General features: G+C 37.8%; 1 protein-coding gene across 1 annotated transcript in view; it reads left to right on the top strand.

Moving 5' to 3' along the window:
• ABCC9 (ATP binding cassette subfamily C member 9) overlaps window positions 1-17,635 on the top strand; it is a gene marked incomplete in the record, with an annotated part of 57,533 nt that overhangs the window by 22,135 nt on the left and 17,763 nt on the right. Inside the window, 11 exon segments of the mRNA XM_072399909.1 lie at window positions 1,159-1,267; window positions 1,601-1,711; window positions 2,695-2,767; window positions 4,449-4,554; window positions 5,739-5,780; window positions 8,811-8,912; window positions 9,177-9,261; window positions 11,729-11,809; window positions 12,418-12,555; window positions 13,745-13,870; window positions 15,098-15,194. Coding sequence (XP_072256010.1) covers window positions 1,159-1,267; window positions 1,601-1,711; window positions 2,695-2,767; window positions 4,449-4,554; window positions 5,739-5,780; window positions 8,811-8,912; window positions 9,177-9,261; window positions 11,729-11,809; window positions 12,418-12,555; window positions 13,745-13,870; window positions 15,098-15,194 — 1,070 coding nt within the window.

The following is a 17,635-nucleotide window of genomic DNA, read 5'->3' as shown; positions in this document are numbered from 1 at the left end:
AGATTTGGTGACTCAATACACTATCCATAAGTTGGAAAACCAGGAGCACTAATTAGAAGACCAGGGAACTTAATAGAACACCCAAGGCAAAAGACCAGGGACTTTTAGTAGAGAAGATATGGGGCACTCATAAGAAGGAACAGGGCACTCGGTAGCAGACCTTGGGCAATTAGTAGAAACCAGGAGTCACTCTCAAGAAGAACATAGACTATAATCAATTATGAACATGGGATAATTGCTAGAAGATCACAGGCTCCTAGTAGAAGAACCAAAGCTCCCAACAGGGAGTCTTGGCACTCATTAAAAGACCTAGGTCACTTAGTAGAAGAAAAAGAGACTTCGTAGTAGATGAGGGGCTCTCCGTAGAAGACCCGGGTCACTCAGTAGAGGGCCTCAACCAATAAGGTCATTAAAAGACCTGAGGTAGTAACTAGAAAATCAAAGGCACGTAGTTGAAGACCCAAGGAACTCAGGAGATGACCCAGGACACTCAGTAAAAATTAGGTGTTCCCGGCAGAAGACCAGAAACAGTTGTCAGGCCACAGTAGATAACCTTGGTAGAATTCCAAAGAAGTCAGTAGAACCCCAGGAGTTCTCAGTAGAAAATAAGAAGTACATACCCTAGGTGTCAGGATCTAGGAGCCAGAAACACCAAAAAGTGGTGCTGTAAGCCATATTGTTCATACTGAAACGAAGCAGCCAATCACAATTACTTTACAAAGTCAGATTAGTGGATACAAATTCTAGACCCAAGAAGAAATATTTATTATATATATCAAAGTTTACCAGTCCTTGGATGTGGTGGCTAATATATTTTTAGTTTTATTAAAAAAGGAATACAGTCACTACATCTAAGGAGTAGTAAACTGCAATATATTACATTTTTTCTTGGTTAAGATACACTGTCATGGTTGCTGCTGTGATTTGTATATTATTACTGCTCTCTAAAGCAGATGACCCCCCCAGGTGTACATTAAACATAAGTTTCCATTTACTTTCAAAGATAAATGTGAGTGCAGGAGTATAATGTACTGTAAATGATTTCTTATCTGTGTTTTCAATTTGAACTGTCATGTTGATATTTTTAGTTATATTTAGCCCAAGCAATGGCACTTATCAGATTTCTCTCGTCTCTCCCATCTCTCTTTCTATCTCAAGTGTTCAGAAGTTAAATGAGTTCTTCACCAGCGACGAGATCAGAGATGACAGTATGAGAAATGGTGATTCACCCAGCTTGTTTGATGCCTGCAAGAAACACCCGGGAATTGTATGTCTCACCAATAAGACTCTAATAACATAATATTAATACAATATGAATCCTGAGATGACATATGTAATGAACATATATAAACATACAGTGAATGATGGTTATAGTTATAAGTTATATAACTAGCTTATAGAGCTTAGAGATGACAAAAGATTAGACAGGAGTAATGGCAAAATGTTTTATTTTAGATAATAATAGAATGCAGATACAATACAATTCCTGGCACTTCTTTGTGTTTGCTCTAGGTTTTAGTTTAATGAGACCATAATGATTCCAGCAGAGAATTTGCAGTTTTAAAAGACATTTACTGATGCCCATTTTGCCCCTTTCCAGCATTCCCGAGCCATAAACCGGAAGCAGCCACTAAGGTACCAGATGGACAGGTACGAACAGACCCCGCGGAGGCAAATTCGCCCCTCAGACAGTGAGGAAGCAGCAATCAAGGTTCTTAATATCTAACAATTTATTAATAGATAAACACAATGGACCTGATTTATGAACGCTCTCCAAGGGTGGGGAGGATACACTTTCCACAGTGAAGCTGGGTGATCCAGCAAACCTGGAATGGATTTCTTAAAAGTAATTTGCTTTTTGTTAGCAAATGTTTTCAATCCTGGACCAGATCAAATCCAGGTTTACTGGATCACTCAGCTTAACCGATGAAAGTGTATTCTCTCCAGCCCTGGAGAGCCCTAATAAATCAGGCCCTATTATCAATATTTTAGTCTATTGTCCAGGGGATCCTAAACACTACTGTTCCATCATAGTGACACACATTTACTAATATTATATAAATTTAAATAGCTCTGGCATATTCCACAGTGTACTACAGAGGACACTGAGCCATCATCAGTCTTTGCACCAAATGCCTTAAATGTTACACACTAATGGTATACTTTTTTTTATAGTTCTGATATATTCTGTAGTGCTGTCTCTGCAGAGAGTTAAGTATATGTAGCCAGGAAATATTAGTAACTGTTTCCAGTAAAAGTAGAATCAATGCTGTACAGACAGTGATAAAAAAAATTACAAATAATCGCTGGTGTACCGTCCGCTCATCCAACGCCCTATAATCTTCATAAAATAGAACGACATCAGCAGACTGAATCACAAAATAAGGTTATGGGACAGTTGTACATGCACTGAATTCTAGCCGGACATGATTACAAACATTCCTCTTAGGGGGTGTAAATCTAGAATCTGTGCACAGCTTTACACACTAATTCCCCACCACAGTCACTATCATCATTATTATTATTATTATTATTAGACACTTATTTAGTTCTAACACATTCTTTATAGTACTACCACAGTATTTGTTAATGTATTATTTTATTTTCTTCTCTAATAATCTGAAAAGCTAATCTATTCTGCTGATAGTAATTCAACCAATTAAAAATATTATTTGTGTTCTTAACCTCTAATAGGTGATTGGTGGATACTTTTCCTGGGGAACAGGATTGGCTACATTATCTAATATAGATATCCAGATTCCTACAGGTAGGGGAATACTTTTAAATCTTTATACACACAGCTGGTAATATTAAGCACTGAGCTTGTCACTTCATTCTTGATGTTGATCAGTCTTGTACATGTTGGAAGCTCATTTCACTGGAATGAAGATGAATGAAGACATCTCAGCCATAAAGTGAATCTGTATTTTGCGTGGATATTAAAACAACAAGATTACTTTAAGTTTACTCTGTGCCCTATAGTCCTCCACTACTCCATTTGGTCTAAAAAAAATTCTGGCAAATATTAGCATGCAATTCACCCCCTTCCTGTGACCAGATTGATGCTTGGTGATAGAAAGCTCTGGAAGCCATTGTTGTCACATGGGAGAGTCCTCAATATCATTAGAGCTACAAGTGGAGTCCTACAGCTCACAAGGGGCTTCCACAATATACATTTTCCTTGCAAAGTACAGGATCACTCCAGCCAAGACTTTCAGTTTTAGTTTTGGGAAAAGGACAGGAAATGATGTGAAATCCCAAATTTCACATTGTTAGTAGATGTTAGTAGATTCCAATTTAACTGTTTTTTTTATCAATACTTCCCGCACATTTTTCTTTCTACTTTTCAATTTAAGATATTATAGCTGTCGGCAGAACAGAAGATTCATGGAAAATTCAGACACCCCGAAGACACCTATTTCTGTGCCAGTTGTTTAAAAGGGAAATCTTCTCAGTTCGGAGAGATTGCCTTTTATGTCCTTTAGTGTCTCCAGAACAAGAATTGAAAGGATACAGTATCTACCAAATAAGACAAAAAGTGCAAAACTACTTCCCATAGCCACAATCCTTCTCCCACTTTAGAGGTGTAGTGATATTAGGATCTGCATCTCTACAGAACATTCTTGCAAAGACTTCAGAACACTTGTTTAAAAATTCCCTAGTGGACACCAGCCTTCATTTTGTTCTGTAGTGACTGAAAGGATTAAAATACCACAAGGCACCTCTTTCTCAATGATCATGTCCCGTCACATTTTTCTGTCTGCCATTTCCTGAGATATCTGTCTATCTCCAGTTCACTACATGTGATATAAAGCATTATGCCGCACTTTGCTCATATGAGAGATGACTCGTATTTTATCTTCCTCATCAAATATTTGTCTCTTTCTATACGTGATGTGACGAACCCTCTATAAATGTTTGTAAATTCTAGATTAATGTGTCATTCTCTCTACAACATTTTGTGCTGTGCATGAAGAGTGTTTATGTAGCTGAAATGTTTGTATATAGTGAGGTGTTTTATGTTACGTTATACGCTGAGTGTTATTAATGAGCAGGCAGCAGATTACTTTCATAAAAGCTGCAGAAGAGGAAAATGTTTGTGCGGACAAGGAGATTTTTTCTGTCATTGTCTAACCTGCTCCCAGCTATATTACGCTTTTATAAAGCAAAATGTATCAAATGCCTTTACCAATGGGAGCTACGGGGCCATCATTGGGTACCAATATATTATATTGGGTACTCACAGGTGCTGAGTACACCTTTTAATATGGAGATTACTGATTACATGTTGCTGGGGCCAGGCGGTAATCAAATATGTACCAATGGGCCACATCCTCTGGGCTACAGGGGGTTTGGAATGATGCATCAACCATAATGAACAGACCTATCATCCTGGTAGCTGTATGTTTGGGGATCCCAATGTGTAACCATCATCTCTCTTCCCTTAGGTGAGCTCACCATGGTTGTCGGTCAGGTTGGTTGTGGAAAGTCATCCCTTCTACTGGCTATTCTTGGGGAAATGCAGACACTGGAGGGGAAAGTCTGCTGGAATGAGTAAGTCTTTCACTAACAGTTTTCCAATTTTAAATAGTCCTCATATCTTTCACACATTTGTCATAATCTGGCAAATTCAACAGATCTGAGATCAATGAATGTCCTTATGTTGTGAATTGTTACATAATCATGTGCCCCAATATTCTCCTTTAGGTCCCAGCTACAATGTCTGTCCTTCATTTCATCTTACTTTCCTTTCCTTTTATTTTTTATGTTTTGCTTTTTGTTTTTATTCATTTGAATAATACAGGATGTTGTATTAGTCTACATTCTGGTAAAATATATTTGCATACACTTTTCTTTTTATACAAGAAAACAAAATATCTTCTACATTCTTCTTTTTATTGGATTTTTTTTTTAATAATTCCCGTTTTCCCAAATCTCTCTAGAATTTTTAAAGCAGAAAATAGGTAGCTAAAAATAAATTTGTCTTAACTTTGTTTTCTACAAAAAGACTTGTAACTTAACCTAATTCACACATCCTTGGCACAGCCAAGGTTTTCTGACCTCCAGTGCAGGTAAGTAGTACAGCTTGGTCAAGGTCCTTCCCCCACCCCCTAATTCAGTGATTATTGGCCTTTTTAATATCGGAGAACCCTTGAAAAAACTTTCAGGTCTTCAGGAAACACCTGCAATAATTACTATATTCACAGCTTACAGTATATTAGCATGGTGGTCAGTAGAAAGAATGTCTCTTAGCCAGTGGGAAGAATGTCACCCTTACAGCAAAAAAGATAATTAATATCATTAAAAGTCACTTGGGAGTTGAAAATTGTTTATTGCTGAAGGAACCCTTAGCAATGTCTGGATGAACCCTGGCTGAGAAATATTGCTGTAACTGTACAGTGAAGGAGCATCACATAGATTACCACTTTACTGTCTGCTTCTCTAAGTAACCTTCCAGTGCTGAATTGACAGCTCTGTGAAATACAGTATAGCCTGATTGGCTCAGACAGTCTGCAAAGGATTACTGGAAGCTAATATTTCAGGAACTAATTCTAGAACTGTTTGAAAACTTAACATGAATAAGTGGAGTGGAGTTTTATGGATGTCTAGCCGAGCCAAGAAAATGTGACAAATAAAATTTCCAACTCTACTTCTCTTTTTAACAAAGGGCCAAATAGTCAAAATGTGAAAAATCAAAAATGTATTTGCTAATAAATCGCTTCTATCATAACTTGCAGCCCTGATGATGACGGTTTCCCGTCCTCTGATGATGACGGAAGGTACGCCATTGTGCTTCTCATGATACGTCTGTTTCTCTCTTAGATGAGTCATCTGTGCCGTGATTCTCTAACATGGTGGAAATTGTCGATACTTCCCATCGCCCGTGCAGCGTGGGAAGTTATCGTGTCCTCTGGGTGTGCTGTGTGTCTCATTCTCCATTTCTCTAACTAGTAATCAGCCTGCAATTCTCTACCCATTAATTGCATTCGTTGGAGATTTTCCTTGTAATATATTTTATATTTTGCTGTTTTTCTTTCCAGAGGGAAAACCTTGTGTGCCCTATGCATTTTCAACTTAAACATGAAATGAGAGACATATAGAGGTTGATAGCGCTGCCCAGCTTTGGAAATGCTAGGTGCCTGGCTGTACAAACTTCTTGAGAAGTGCCCACTCGGAAGGGTCATTATTAGGGATCATCAAAATTTGCATTGTTTTGGCAATATCTTGTTAGTTCAGTGAAATATGTTGGGAATGTAAATTAAAGATGGTATCAGGTGGTTTTGAAAGTGTATACATGGGCACATATAGTAGATATTTGCTGTACATACCCATTTACAACTACATAACAATACTTGATGATCTACCTGAAAAAAATTTATTGGATAGATTGATACATCACCCTTCACCTGGGTTAATTTGTTTTTTATGCCAGCCCCAATTGTTATCAAATAAGTATTAAAGGAGTCCGAGAAGATGGGGTTTGTTGGCAATTCCTTACGTGTATTTCAAAGCCAAACAAACATAAGTGGCAGTAAGGTAAAAAAAACGAATATGTCGCATATCCACATATTACATTCAATAAAGGTAGGTGATTCCCAGTTAAAATAAAAAGGGAAATTGTGCTTGATGTCTAAAAAAAAAGCAGCTAAGATAGTTCAATATGCAAATGAAAATGTCTCAATCCAGACGCATTTCACTAATAGGCTTCCTCGGGGGTTGAACTGATAACGTTATATAATTTTGTTAGCAATAAATCTCCTATGTGGGATGTAATTCTCCAAGGATAGTGAAAAACAGACATATGAGTGCAGCATGGAGAACCAGAATGACAGCCAGGCAAATAGCATTTGCCAAAGATAGGGGGACAATGCCACCGTCTGTAATTCTCTCAGGTTTCCTCTAACAGAACAGTTTCTCTAACAGCGATGTTCCTCCAGTCTGCGATCATTTACAGGAATGAATATTAAACATTTGGTGTGTGTTTAGCGGCAGATCCCTCTAACACCTTCTAAGACTTTTATCTTTTATTTTTAGCTCATGGTGCCGTCCATTTCATTATCTAGTCTTTAGTCTAAACCATATTCCTTTTGCTTACATGTTTCTGGGGGGCTTAACTTCCCTTTTATTTTATTGTCCTTATGTTGTTGAGTGTATGTAATTCTCTTTTCAAAGTTCTGCCTAAACATCAAACCTAAAAAATTCAATTGGCAGTCAATGAAAGCAAGAGCAACAACGGGTTATCATACGAATTTATGGGCTACAAAAGGGAAATTGTTTTAACACATTGCAACAAACTGGCTTATTTAAAAATATCTGGGTAACAAGGGGCAGTGCTTAAAATATGTGGATGACAAACTGCCAATCATTATAATGCACAGGCAACAAATGGGCAATTGTTACAAAACTAAGGCAACTAATCTGCAATAGTTACAATATGTGGGTAACAAATAGGCAATTGTTGCAATACAAGGAACTGTCTGTCTATATAATATAAGGGCCAAAAAAATAAGCAAACTTTACCGTACACCAAAAAAGACAAATAGTTGTTGCAAAACATTTGCAACAAATGTGCTGTAGCTGTAACATTTGAGTAAAAACAGGCAATGGTTACAAGGGCATATTTGGTATGTATGAGGACAACTAATTTTGCACTAAATCTTTCTTTTACACAATCTTAGGCTGACGGTTGGATAGACAGGCACACTTTTAGGTTGCTTTTTCAAACTCAATCAGCCATTCACATACTGGGCCTGATTTATGAAAGCTCTCCAAAGCTGGAGAGGATACACTTTCAGAAGTGAAGCTGGGTGATCCAGAAAACATGGAATGGATTTTAAAAAAAAAACTCATTGCTATTTGCCAGCAAACATTTTGAATCCTGAACCAGATTCATTCCAGGTTTGCTGGATCGCCCAGCTTCACTGATGAAAGTGTATTCTCTCCAGCCTTGGAGAGCTTTCATAAATCAGGGTTAACTTAGTTTTCCTGTCCCTAAAGGTGGATATAAGGTCATGGGTATAAACATCCCTCAAAATTGTTCCACAAACTTTATGTCCTGGTGACTACACATGAAAAGAAGATGAATCTCCCCAGTAGGGACAGAGAAAGTTAAGCTGGCTATATATTGTTCTATGCAAAATGAAAACAACTAAAAGATCTAAAATTGATCAAAACAATTATAATTACAATTGTATGTACACTCAACTTTTGGGCAGAATGTTGATGGAAAATTGATCCAGCCAAGTGGTTATTTTTGTCATTGGGCTAACCATGGTATAGATATTGAAAATATTTTTGTGGTAAATACAACATGTTTAATGCTACAATGAATATTCTGGCAGACAATTCTGTAGTGAGGGATGAGAAAAAGAAATTATTCTGCTGAAAAATGTACAGCAAGAAAATAAAAAAGAGAAACAGTTATGAAGGGGCCAAACCTTGTGGCTTTAGGGACTTTTTTGACCCTCCTTAAGTCTATAGGAGAGCGGAAATCAGCCTGGGGCCCCTGTGGAAAAATCTATGGCCCCTGATAATCTGACATCCATGTATGTATAATTTAAGTAGATCCCAGTGTTAGCTGGTATTGCCCATTTTTTCTTTCATGTCCATTCTGAGGTCTCTCTGGTTCTTCTGTTTCCTTTGCAAGTCCTGCCATCATTTCTGCAATGAACTATTGACCACATGTGTCAAATCCTGTTAATACATTGGCACCAAGTCTTATTTCTGGACAACATGCCAGTATTATATCAGGCAGGTGACCAACCTCGTGACACGTGCTGGTTCTAATACTTTCACTCTTCCATTTCTAGTAAGAACAGGAACTCTGTGGCCTATGCCGGACAGAAGCCCTGGCTGCTCAATGCCACGGTGGAGGAGAACATCACATTTGGAAGTCCCTTCAACAAGCAGAGGTACTGACACACTAACAGAAAATATCCATACCCGTGTCTGCAAGTAAGAAATTGGTGGGTTATTTTTGCATAAGTTCAATCACAGGCCAAATATCTTTTTATTGTTTTGGTGACCAGACCATGGGTCTGTTTTATTGGGATAAAGCTGTGTGGTCTGTGAGGTGTTAAAAAGTGCAACAGAATCCATGAATAGTTTTGGATGCACATTTGTAGTTGTAGTTCAGTTATGTTTGTCTTTATAAACACCATGTCCTCTCTTTGCAGGTATAAAGCAGTGACTGATGCCTGCTCCCTCCAGCCAGACATCGACCTACTGCCTTTTGGTGATCAGACAGAGATTGGGGAAAGGGTAACATAACCAATCACGTGAAATTGTATTTAAAAATGAACCTAAAGCCTCTATTGACTTGACCTAACTTTAACTTATCAGTGTGCAATATGCCCTAAAACAGTGGCCACCATTTCTCATTACATATACAGGCTCTTCTTCCTTCTTAGTGTTGCTGGAGATCCACTCCTCCTATCTGTCAGGGTCTACCTTCCATTCTTTTCAGGCTGATTGGGTCTAATTTTTCAAAGCTCTCCAAGACTAGAGAAGATAAACTAGCATAAGAGAACCTGGGTGATCCAGCAGTTCTGGAATAGATCTGGTGCAGGACTGAAAACATTTCTCAGCTAACATCAAATGATTTTTAAGAAATCCATTCCAAGTTTGCTGGATCACCCAGGTTCTCCAATGATAGTCAGTCTTGGGAAGCTTTAATAAATCAGGCCCATTGACCCAAATATCTCAGCAGTTGCTTTGTATTGATGCTGGACACATTTCCTGGGGTGATAAGAAAACATGAAATGGCAAAAAAGTCTCTTAACAAAATTCTACAATAATAATTCAAAACTCTGAGCAGAGAATCAATCTTGTCATTGGATTAGACAGTATTAGGTGACATTATCTGTGGGGAGAGTGAATGAGGAGTGGGCTTTTGGGCATACATTCACCCCAATATATTATGGATCTTAATACAGCAACACATTTTCCTCAAACTACTCAAATCTATGGTTGCCAGGCCTAGGGTTTATTTACAAAAATATAAAACTTGTGATGTGTATTTGATTCATAACTACAAAGTTTTTAAGTATTTGAAGTAGCCCATAAACACATATACAGCATTTAGACACGCAGAGATGGCTGGTAACGTCTTCTTGCGTGTGAAAAAAATGAATTTCTCTTCAAATGTTTAGCAGACATTGTGAAACTTTTTAACAGATCCTGAAATACCGTCCCATAAAAACAGTAAAAGTGTTATCTACATGCCACAGCTAAAAATACGCCTTCTGTTTGCATTCCTGGCCAGAGCGGCTGATGGCGTCTACAAATTGTTTTGACGCTAAAAGCAAAACTATTAATCAGAGGAGAGAGGAGTGCGACCTTGTGGAGGGCTCTGCAGAGCTACAGAGACATTGGGTCTGATTTATTACAGCTCTCCAAGGCTGGAAAGGATATACTTTTATCAGTGAAGCTGGGTGATCCAGTAAACCTGGAATGGATTTCCTAAAAGTCATTTGCTATTAGGAATCCTGGACGAGTTCCATTCCAGGTTTGCAGAAATACCCAGATTCACTGATGAAAATGTATCCTCTCTAATCTTGGAGAGCTTTAATAAATCAGGTCCAATGATGAAGATATTCTCTGGATATTACAATGGAAGGCAGACATATGTTACTAAAGACGTGCAGTGGTTGTTTCATGGTTTGTGTCCTCAGAAAATGTTCAGATTTTAGAACATCAATTCTGCATATTGTTTCCAGATGATCTGCCATGAAAGAATTCTCTTCACCATTTTTCTGTGACAAGTACAGATTTTTCAAGACAATCATCCACATGTTTAAAATCTTAAAACAGATTTGTCATTTGTGTTATTGTTGCTTATTTTACAAAATTGTAACATAAATTTGCCATTTTTATGTGTCATTTCTAGGCATTTCAGTGTAACAGGGAAATAAAGTAGGAAGGGGAACTTGCAATACAGAAAGTAATGTGAGATCGCCCGTAGCAACGGGGGTTGTTTCAAAACCAGGAAACAGGGCCAGCAGGTTTTAGGCGCATCAAGTTTTTATTTCACTTAACACTATTTCCACACAAAACAGGCAAAATAAAACAAATAGCAAAAAGAAAGCCTGGCCACTAACCCACTGTTAGTTCCCTTAACTAGCAATCCACCTAGTGCTGTGCAGGACTCTAAGGCCCTAACCATATATCTTTTGCAACAAAGTCTGTGTCTTTGTTCCCAGTTCCCCTTGATCCTCCTCCCAGCTTACCAGCCAAGACAGAGCCCCAGGTATAAGCAGGCTGGTAGTTTATATCCCCGGCCTAATTTCCAGGATGCATTTTAGGTGAGACAGTTACACCTGATCATACCCAGGCCTCTTTAGCTCCCCCACCTGGCCAGGAAGCCTGGTACTTCAACCCCACCTTCAGGTTAAAAGGAAAACTGAATAAACAGAAAAATACTCTGCATATAACCTGTATCTGGGGCAAATGTACCTTTCATTCTGGACGAAATCCCGGTGATTTATTTGGCCAGTTGTAACAGTAACCAATTCCAACCATCACACTGGCCAGATGTCAGTGATTTTCTATGCCTAGTTGTCCTTGCTGCTTGTACTGCTCTACTGCCTGTGTGTCTGCATTTCTCATGCAGTGGCTAGGCAGTACATAACAGAGATCCTGTTACTATAGGAACTAATATATTCTTGTAACTAAGGAGGAAAATGAACTCTTTTGTAAGCTAATATCTCCATGTCATTTTGTTTACTAGGGGATTAATTTAAGTGGTGGACAGAGGCAAAGAATATGTGTGGCACGAGCCCTCTATCAGAACACCAACATTGTCTTCCTGGTAAGACCGATCCTTCCAGTACTTTATCATTGCTTTATATCTTGTAAAATTTCTCTATTAAAGTATGAGCAGTGAATGTTTTAAACAGATTAGATCTTCAATTTGTAAAAAAACCTTGACAAGGGCTAAAATATAGTAAGAAAGGTGACAAACAACTAGCGGTGGTGGCATTCATATCAACTGGTGCAAGGTGATAACAATTGATAAACAATCGATCGGGGAAATAGTGATTTTTATGACATATTTCTAATAGCATAAATTCTTTTTGAGAGGAATGGGGCATCTTTTGACTTTTTAATGCTATCTGTGTCCTTGTTGGGGACATTAAAAACTTTTCTTCTGTAACAGTTTGTTTGTTCATTTGTTTGTTATGACTTAATGTCTTGCATGTCTTTTCTGAATCTGTATATATTTTTATGGTGTGTGTGTAATGCCATATTCATGAGCATGGCTCTATTTATAAGTGATGGGAATGTGGGAATCAATTACTGCCATTGAAACAGATGGGCCTAGAAGATTCCCATGTGGGAATGTCTGATTCCTCGTTTTTTTAAATGGAGCTCTATGTGTTGGGATTGCACAAAATTTAATATTTATCTCTCTCAAAGGATGACCCATTTTCGGCTCTGGACATTCACCTTAGTGACCACCTGATGCAGGAGGGAATCCTTAAATTCCTGCGAGATGATAAGAGGACAGTGGTTCTGGTTACTCATAAACTGCAGTATTTGCCACATGCAGACTGGGTGAGGAATTTTTAAATTATTTATATTATTGTATTATTATTTTTTTATATATATATATACATATATATAGAATTATATACAGATTGACATTCAAAAATCTGGCTACCTCCAGACCTGAGGTGTGCCGGATTGTAAAAAATTCTGGATTTTTGAAGGTTATATATGCTGTGTATATTTAAAAGAAAATGACTACCTGTACAGACCTTTAAATGGATGCTGAATCCATAATGGGGCTCTACAGCAGCAAATAAATGAGAAGGAATGAGCAGGAAAGCATGTGCAAGCCAGACCCAACAGCTGATTCTAGAATTCAGCGCCATCAAAACATAAACGGCGCCTCCAGAAAACAGTGTAAATTTGAATATGCGCTTCGAAATCCATGCCGGATAACCAGATTATTGATGGCCAGATTTTTTAATGTCAACCTGTACTATATATTTTATAATATATAATTATTATAAATAGAAGTAAGCTGTCAGTGCTAGAGAATTTTTCCTGCACATGCACACCCTTTACTGCTTAAAAATTGATGGAGCTGCAGCCATTTTTTGTTGCTGTGCTGGCTTGTATGAATCTGGAATTTTTACCAGCTTTGTTGATTAACAAAACTACATGATGTTGCTGGTAAACAAAGCCATGTGATTCTGAAAATTTTAGGTTTTCCACTAGCTTTTTTTCCCTAATTTTGTATTGTATTGTATTAGCAGTGATCCACTGTGTTTGGTGATTAGGTCTCTACACATACTATTCAAATAATGAGTAGCTCTTACTATTCTGGTAGTTTTTGGCTCTGCATACCTACTATGGGGCTCCCAACATCACTACACAGAGCTCCTGGATCTCCAGACCCTTTGTGCCCAATATTGAGGGAATCTACTAAGGGCTCTATCATACTGAGTTTTGGGTTCTGCACATTGGCTGTCTCCATTATGAGGGATTCCTATCCCTGCACTGAGTTTCCAGGTTTTTACACCATCTGTGCCCATTATGAGGAATTCCCATAATTCCTGTTAGGATTCATTTTGTTTTATAGTGAATAAAAGAACAGGTGTGGGGCAGCCTAAGGTGGAGTTTTCCATGTGAGCTACACCAAAGTGAAAACCTAGAGGATAAATTTGCTATGTATAATAATCTCTCTATTACAATGTACTGAATGTCTGTTAGAAATGAAGACTTGTTCTGGTTTCAGATTATCGCAATGAAGGAAGGATTTGTCCTGCGGGAAGGAACATTGAAGGACATTCAGAATAACGACAATGAACTGTACGAACATTGGAAAACCTTGATGAATCGTCAGGACCAAGAACTAGAAAAGGTTTATATTACAGTCTGATCTTTACTCTATGTAGGTTCACCGCCATCCATCTATCTATAAATGAGCCTAATATGGCCAGAGAATAATCCCGGGACTCTTTTATTATCTGGCATTGAGATGTTTATAGTGAGATGAGTGTAATCTCCGCTGTAATAAAATGTTCTGCATGTCACTGGATGTTTAGGGGAAATGGGATGATATGACATTATGGCAATCACCACCAAGGCAGAAAAAAAACAAAGTATTTCATTGGACATTTGGTTTCTTTTTTTTTTTTTTTTTTTTTTTTTGCACGTAACGTTTTTAGCATTAAACATTTCTGGCCCAATATACCTTATTATATCATGTCACAAAACCTAAAAGTAATTTACCTTTTAAGTATAGATAAAGCTAGAACGTTTTAGTTTTGATATTTTATTTATAATATGTAACAACTTTTTATTGCTCACTGTGATATTTACCCTGTTGTGGTGTGTTTCGGTCTTCCAGTAATTGTAATTTAATAATGTCTCAGAAACTAAAGCTGGGTACACACGTGCAATTATTGTTGTTGTAAAGGATCTTTCATGATCCTTTCCAACGACTAAGGACTGCACGATGTATGAACAAGCGCTGTACATACAGCACCGTTCTGCTCTATAGCGAGGGGAGGGGGAGAACGATGGAGCAGCACCCTGCTGTGTGCTCTCCCCCTTTCCCTTGCATTAGGATCGTTCATCGTCTACCGTCTGTGGATCCGCCAGGATGGTTGTTCAGATAATGGACGATGGGCGCTGTACACACGCCAGATTCTCATCCAATATCAGCCCTGAGCCGATTATCGGACGAGAACCATTGGACGTGTGTACGCAGCCTTTGTTTTTTGTTTGTATGGGGGAGTATTGTTATTAATCAATGTTTCCCATTTATTTATGGTTCATCTAATCAGATAAATCTTCTACCAACCGCCCAGTAACATAAAAGTGTTATTTTAATTTAGGAGATTTGTTCTAAATTATGATTATAAAATACTGATGTATTGTAGTCCTGGCTTTCATCTATACATTAATATTTAGAATAAATAATTCACCAATTATTCCACAGTGCTGCAGTTTTGTTGGATTTTATACTATGTACTAAATTATTTATTCAGTTGACTGTTACTGATGAGTGATTATTTTTGGTGAATCTGATACCTTAACAATCATCAATTCCCCACTTTTTATTGTATGTTTTATATGTGTACAGGACACAGAAGCTGACCAGGCCACCCTGGAGCGGAAGACCCTACGGCGAGCTATGTACTCCAGAGAGGCGAAGGCTGTCATCGAGGATGAGGGGGAAGGTGAGGATCAGCAGGGTTGTTTTTCAGCATTTTGGTGCCCTAGGCAATACACTCATTGTCATCGCCTGACCTGCCCTACTAATACAGAACAAATGTTCATGTACAAATATGAACAGAAATATATAGAAAAATAGAAATAGAATTGCCTTGTGTGTTAAAGGGATCTTCCTTACAATTGGCCTTGATTTCTTTATACAAAATAAGATTATATACTGTATGACATGCTAAAGAAAATCCTATTAATAGTGCTATGACATACAAACGCTCTCATGTCCACATTACTTTACATGCAGACTGGCATAAATTGTGACATGTTCTCTTATTCTGTCTAGATAAATTCCTTATTATTAGCATGGAGCACAACCTCCTGCTATAGGTTGCTCCCTCTACCTCCCCTTGTTAGTTTGAATTGTTGGTGCAGCTGAATTGACCTTATAGCCTGCGTGTGATTAAAAAGAAAGAGGGACAGATACCAGCAGGTGAACAGGTGTAAGCAGCGTTTCTCAGTAACAGTGATAGTACGTGATTGGTCACTTCATTGGTTCCTGTAGGTCGACATTGTGTTTGCAGAAAAACAGCATACACAGCTGCATACCTTAGCTCATATTACATGATGCCCCCACCACTAGGTGGCAACCCAGGCATTTTCCTAGGTTAGCTATGCCTAGAAAATGCCCCGAGGGTCAGAATGCACTCCAACAGCTACGGCCCTCTGAACAGTATAGGCAAATACTGTGCTGTTCCTCCATCCTGAGACATTATTCACAACATTATCTCATTCCAAAGATCAGAGGTTTGGGGGGATATTTGGAGAGCTGCTTTTTTTGCAAATTAGGAATAAAAAGTGTGACTTGAGCAAATTTCTGTGCAAAATTACCACTTGTGTGTAATGCAACTATCCAGCAAACATAGCTTTCAATTTTGGAAAAGCTAAATTTGCTTAAGAAATAAACTTTCTCATGGAGAGTTGCAAAGTGCTTGCTTTTTTATTTACCTTTTGTGTATTATGTTACTTTCCAGAAATAAAAAGAGGGCTGAGAAAAATAGGCTAAAAAAAAGTGACTCAAAATATGTAAACATCAACAATATATTGAGAATATGGTGCTAAAAGAAAAACAAAAATCCTTAGGAGAAATGAAAAGCCTATTTGATCCATGAAACACCTTTATTTTGCATTGGTTCTCTATTGCATTTCACCAACATTGTAAAATGTTGCCAAATTAAAAATGGCCAGTTTCACTCAACCTTAATTCTAGGGACATCATGACATCCCCTATAGTCATCATTATTGACTGATAAAGAAGATTTAAAAGCAAAAAAAGTCCCCATAATATGAACACTCAAGTAAGGTCTGCCACCTCCCAAATGTAAAAGAAACTTAACATAAAAAAAAGAAGAAACTAATTTTTGTTGTATACATATATATAGTTACCCTCTAGAGTTCTGGATATTATTAATTCTAAAAAATGAACATATTAAGGAAAATTCTAGAAGAAACATCTAAGGTGTCCTCCAAGAGTTGGTTGGAGACCTGGGTAGCAATAAAAACAATATAATAATTAATAATATTTTAATAATAATTAAAACAATAATTTAATTATTGTTACCCAGGTCTCCATCCATTATTTTTTTATGTTCAATTTCCTATACATTCTTGTTTCATTTTATTCTGTTTATCCATAAAAGTCTCTAGAAAAACCAATGTGATATTTCCCCTTTCCCTGAAGAAACGGGTTACATCCTGCAAAACGTGTTGGGTGAAAGTGAATATCTGGTTTAAAATTGTGACCTTTATGTCTTTGTTCATTTGAGGATTGATTCAGGAAGTTGTATTTGCATTTACAAATGTATGTCATTTATGTGTCAAAATTGTTTTTGTAAATAGCTCATCAGTTAAGTATTTTGATGTTTTATTAAGTTTTGTACCACGGAAACTCCCTGGCTTTTTTAGATTGCTCTACTTTATGAGCAATCATAAGCTCATTGTTTGGGTAGTTTTACAAAGACTGATGATCCAAAATTTTGCACATTCCCTATGGAGAGATTCTCCTTTCTAAGTATTGATGGAATAAAATCACTTCTTCTGTGGTTGTCACTGCAGCACCCTGTGACCATGTTAATGGTAATGTTAGGAGATGCTTATCTGTCCGGTGGTCCCGTTCTTTGCGCTATTGCAGTATCAAACACTGTTTCCTCTGTCCAGGGATGTCATTTGCAGCAGCAAAGAGAACTAAGAAATAGCAGCAGCCCCTGATGTATTTTATCGGCATCCCCAGCACACACTGTGAGGCTGTGCACAGATGAAGGGGATTTTAGAGGAAGATTAGTTCCTGACCCTATCCTGCCTAGTCATTATCTGCTGGGACTTTATATAGCCTCTCTGCCTCTGGTCACCAGTACCTTGGCTAACTGCTGGTGTGTTATTCATTGGATTTACTGTT

Source organism: Pyxicephalus adspersus, chromosome 2 (genome assembly GCF_032062135.1).
Source record: "Pyxicephalus adspersus chromosome 2, UCB_Pads_2.0, whole genome shotgun sequence".
NCBI classification, from domain to species: Eukaryota; Metazoa; Chordata; class Amphibia; order Anura; family Pyxicephalidae; genus Pyxicephalus; species Pyxicephalus adspersus.
Note: the sequence above shows the minus strand (reverse complement) of the source record. Positions and strands in the feature narration are given on the sequence as shown.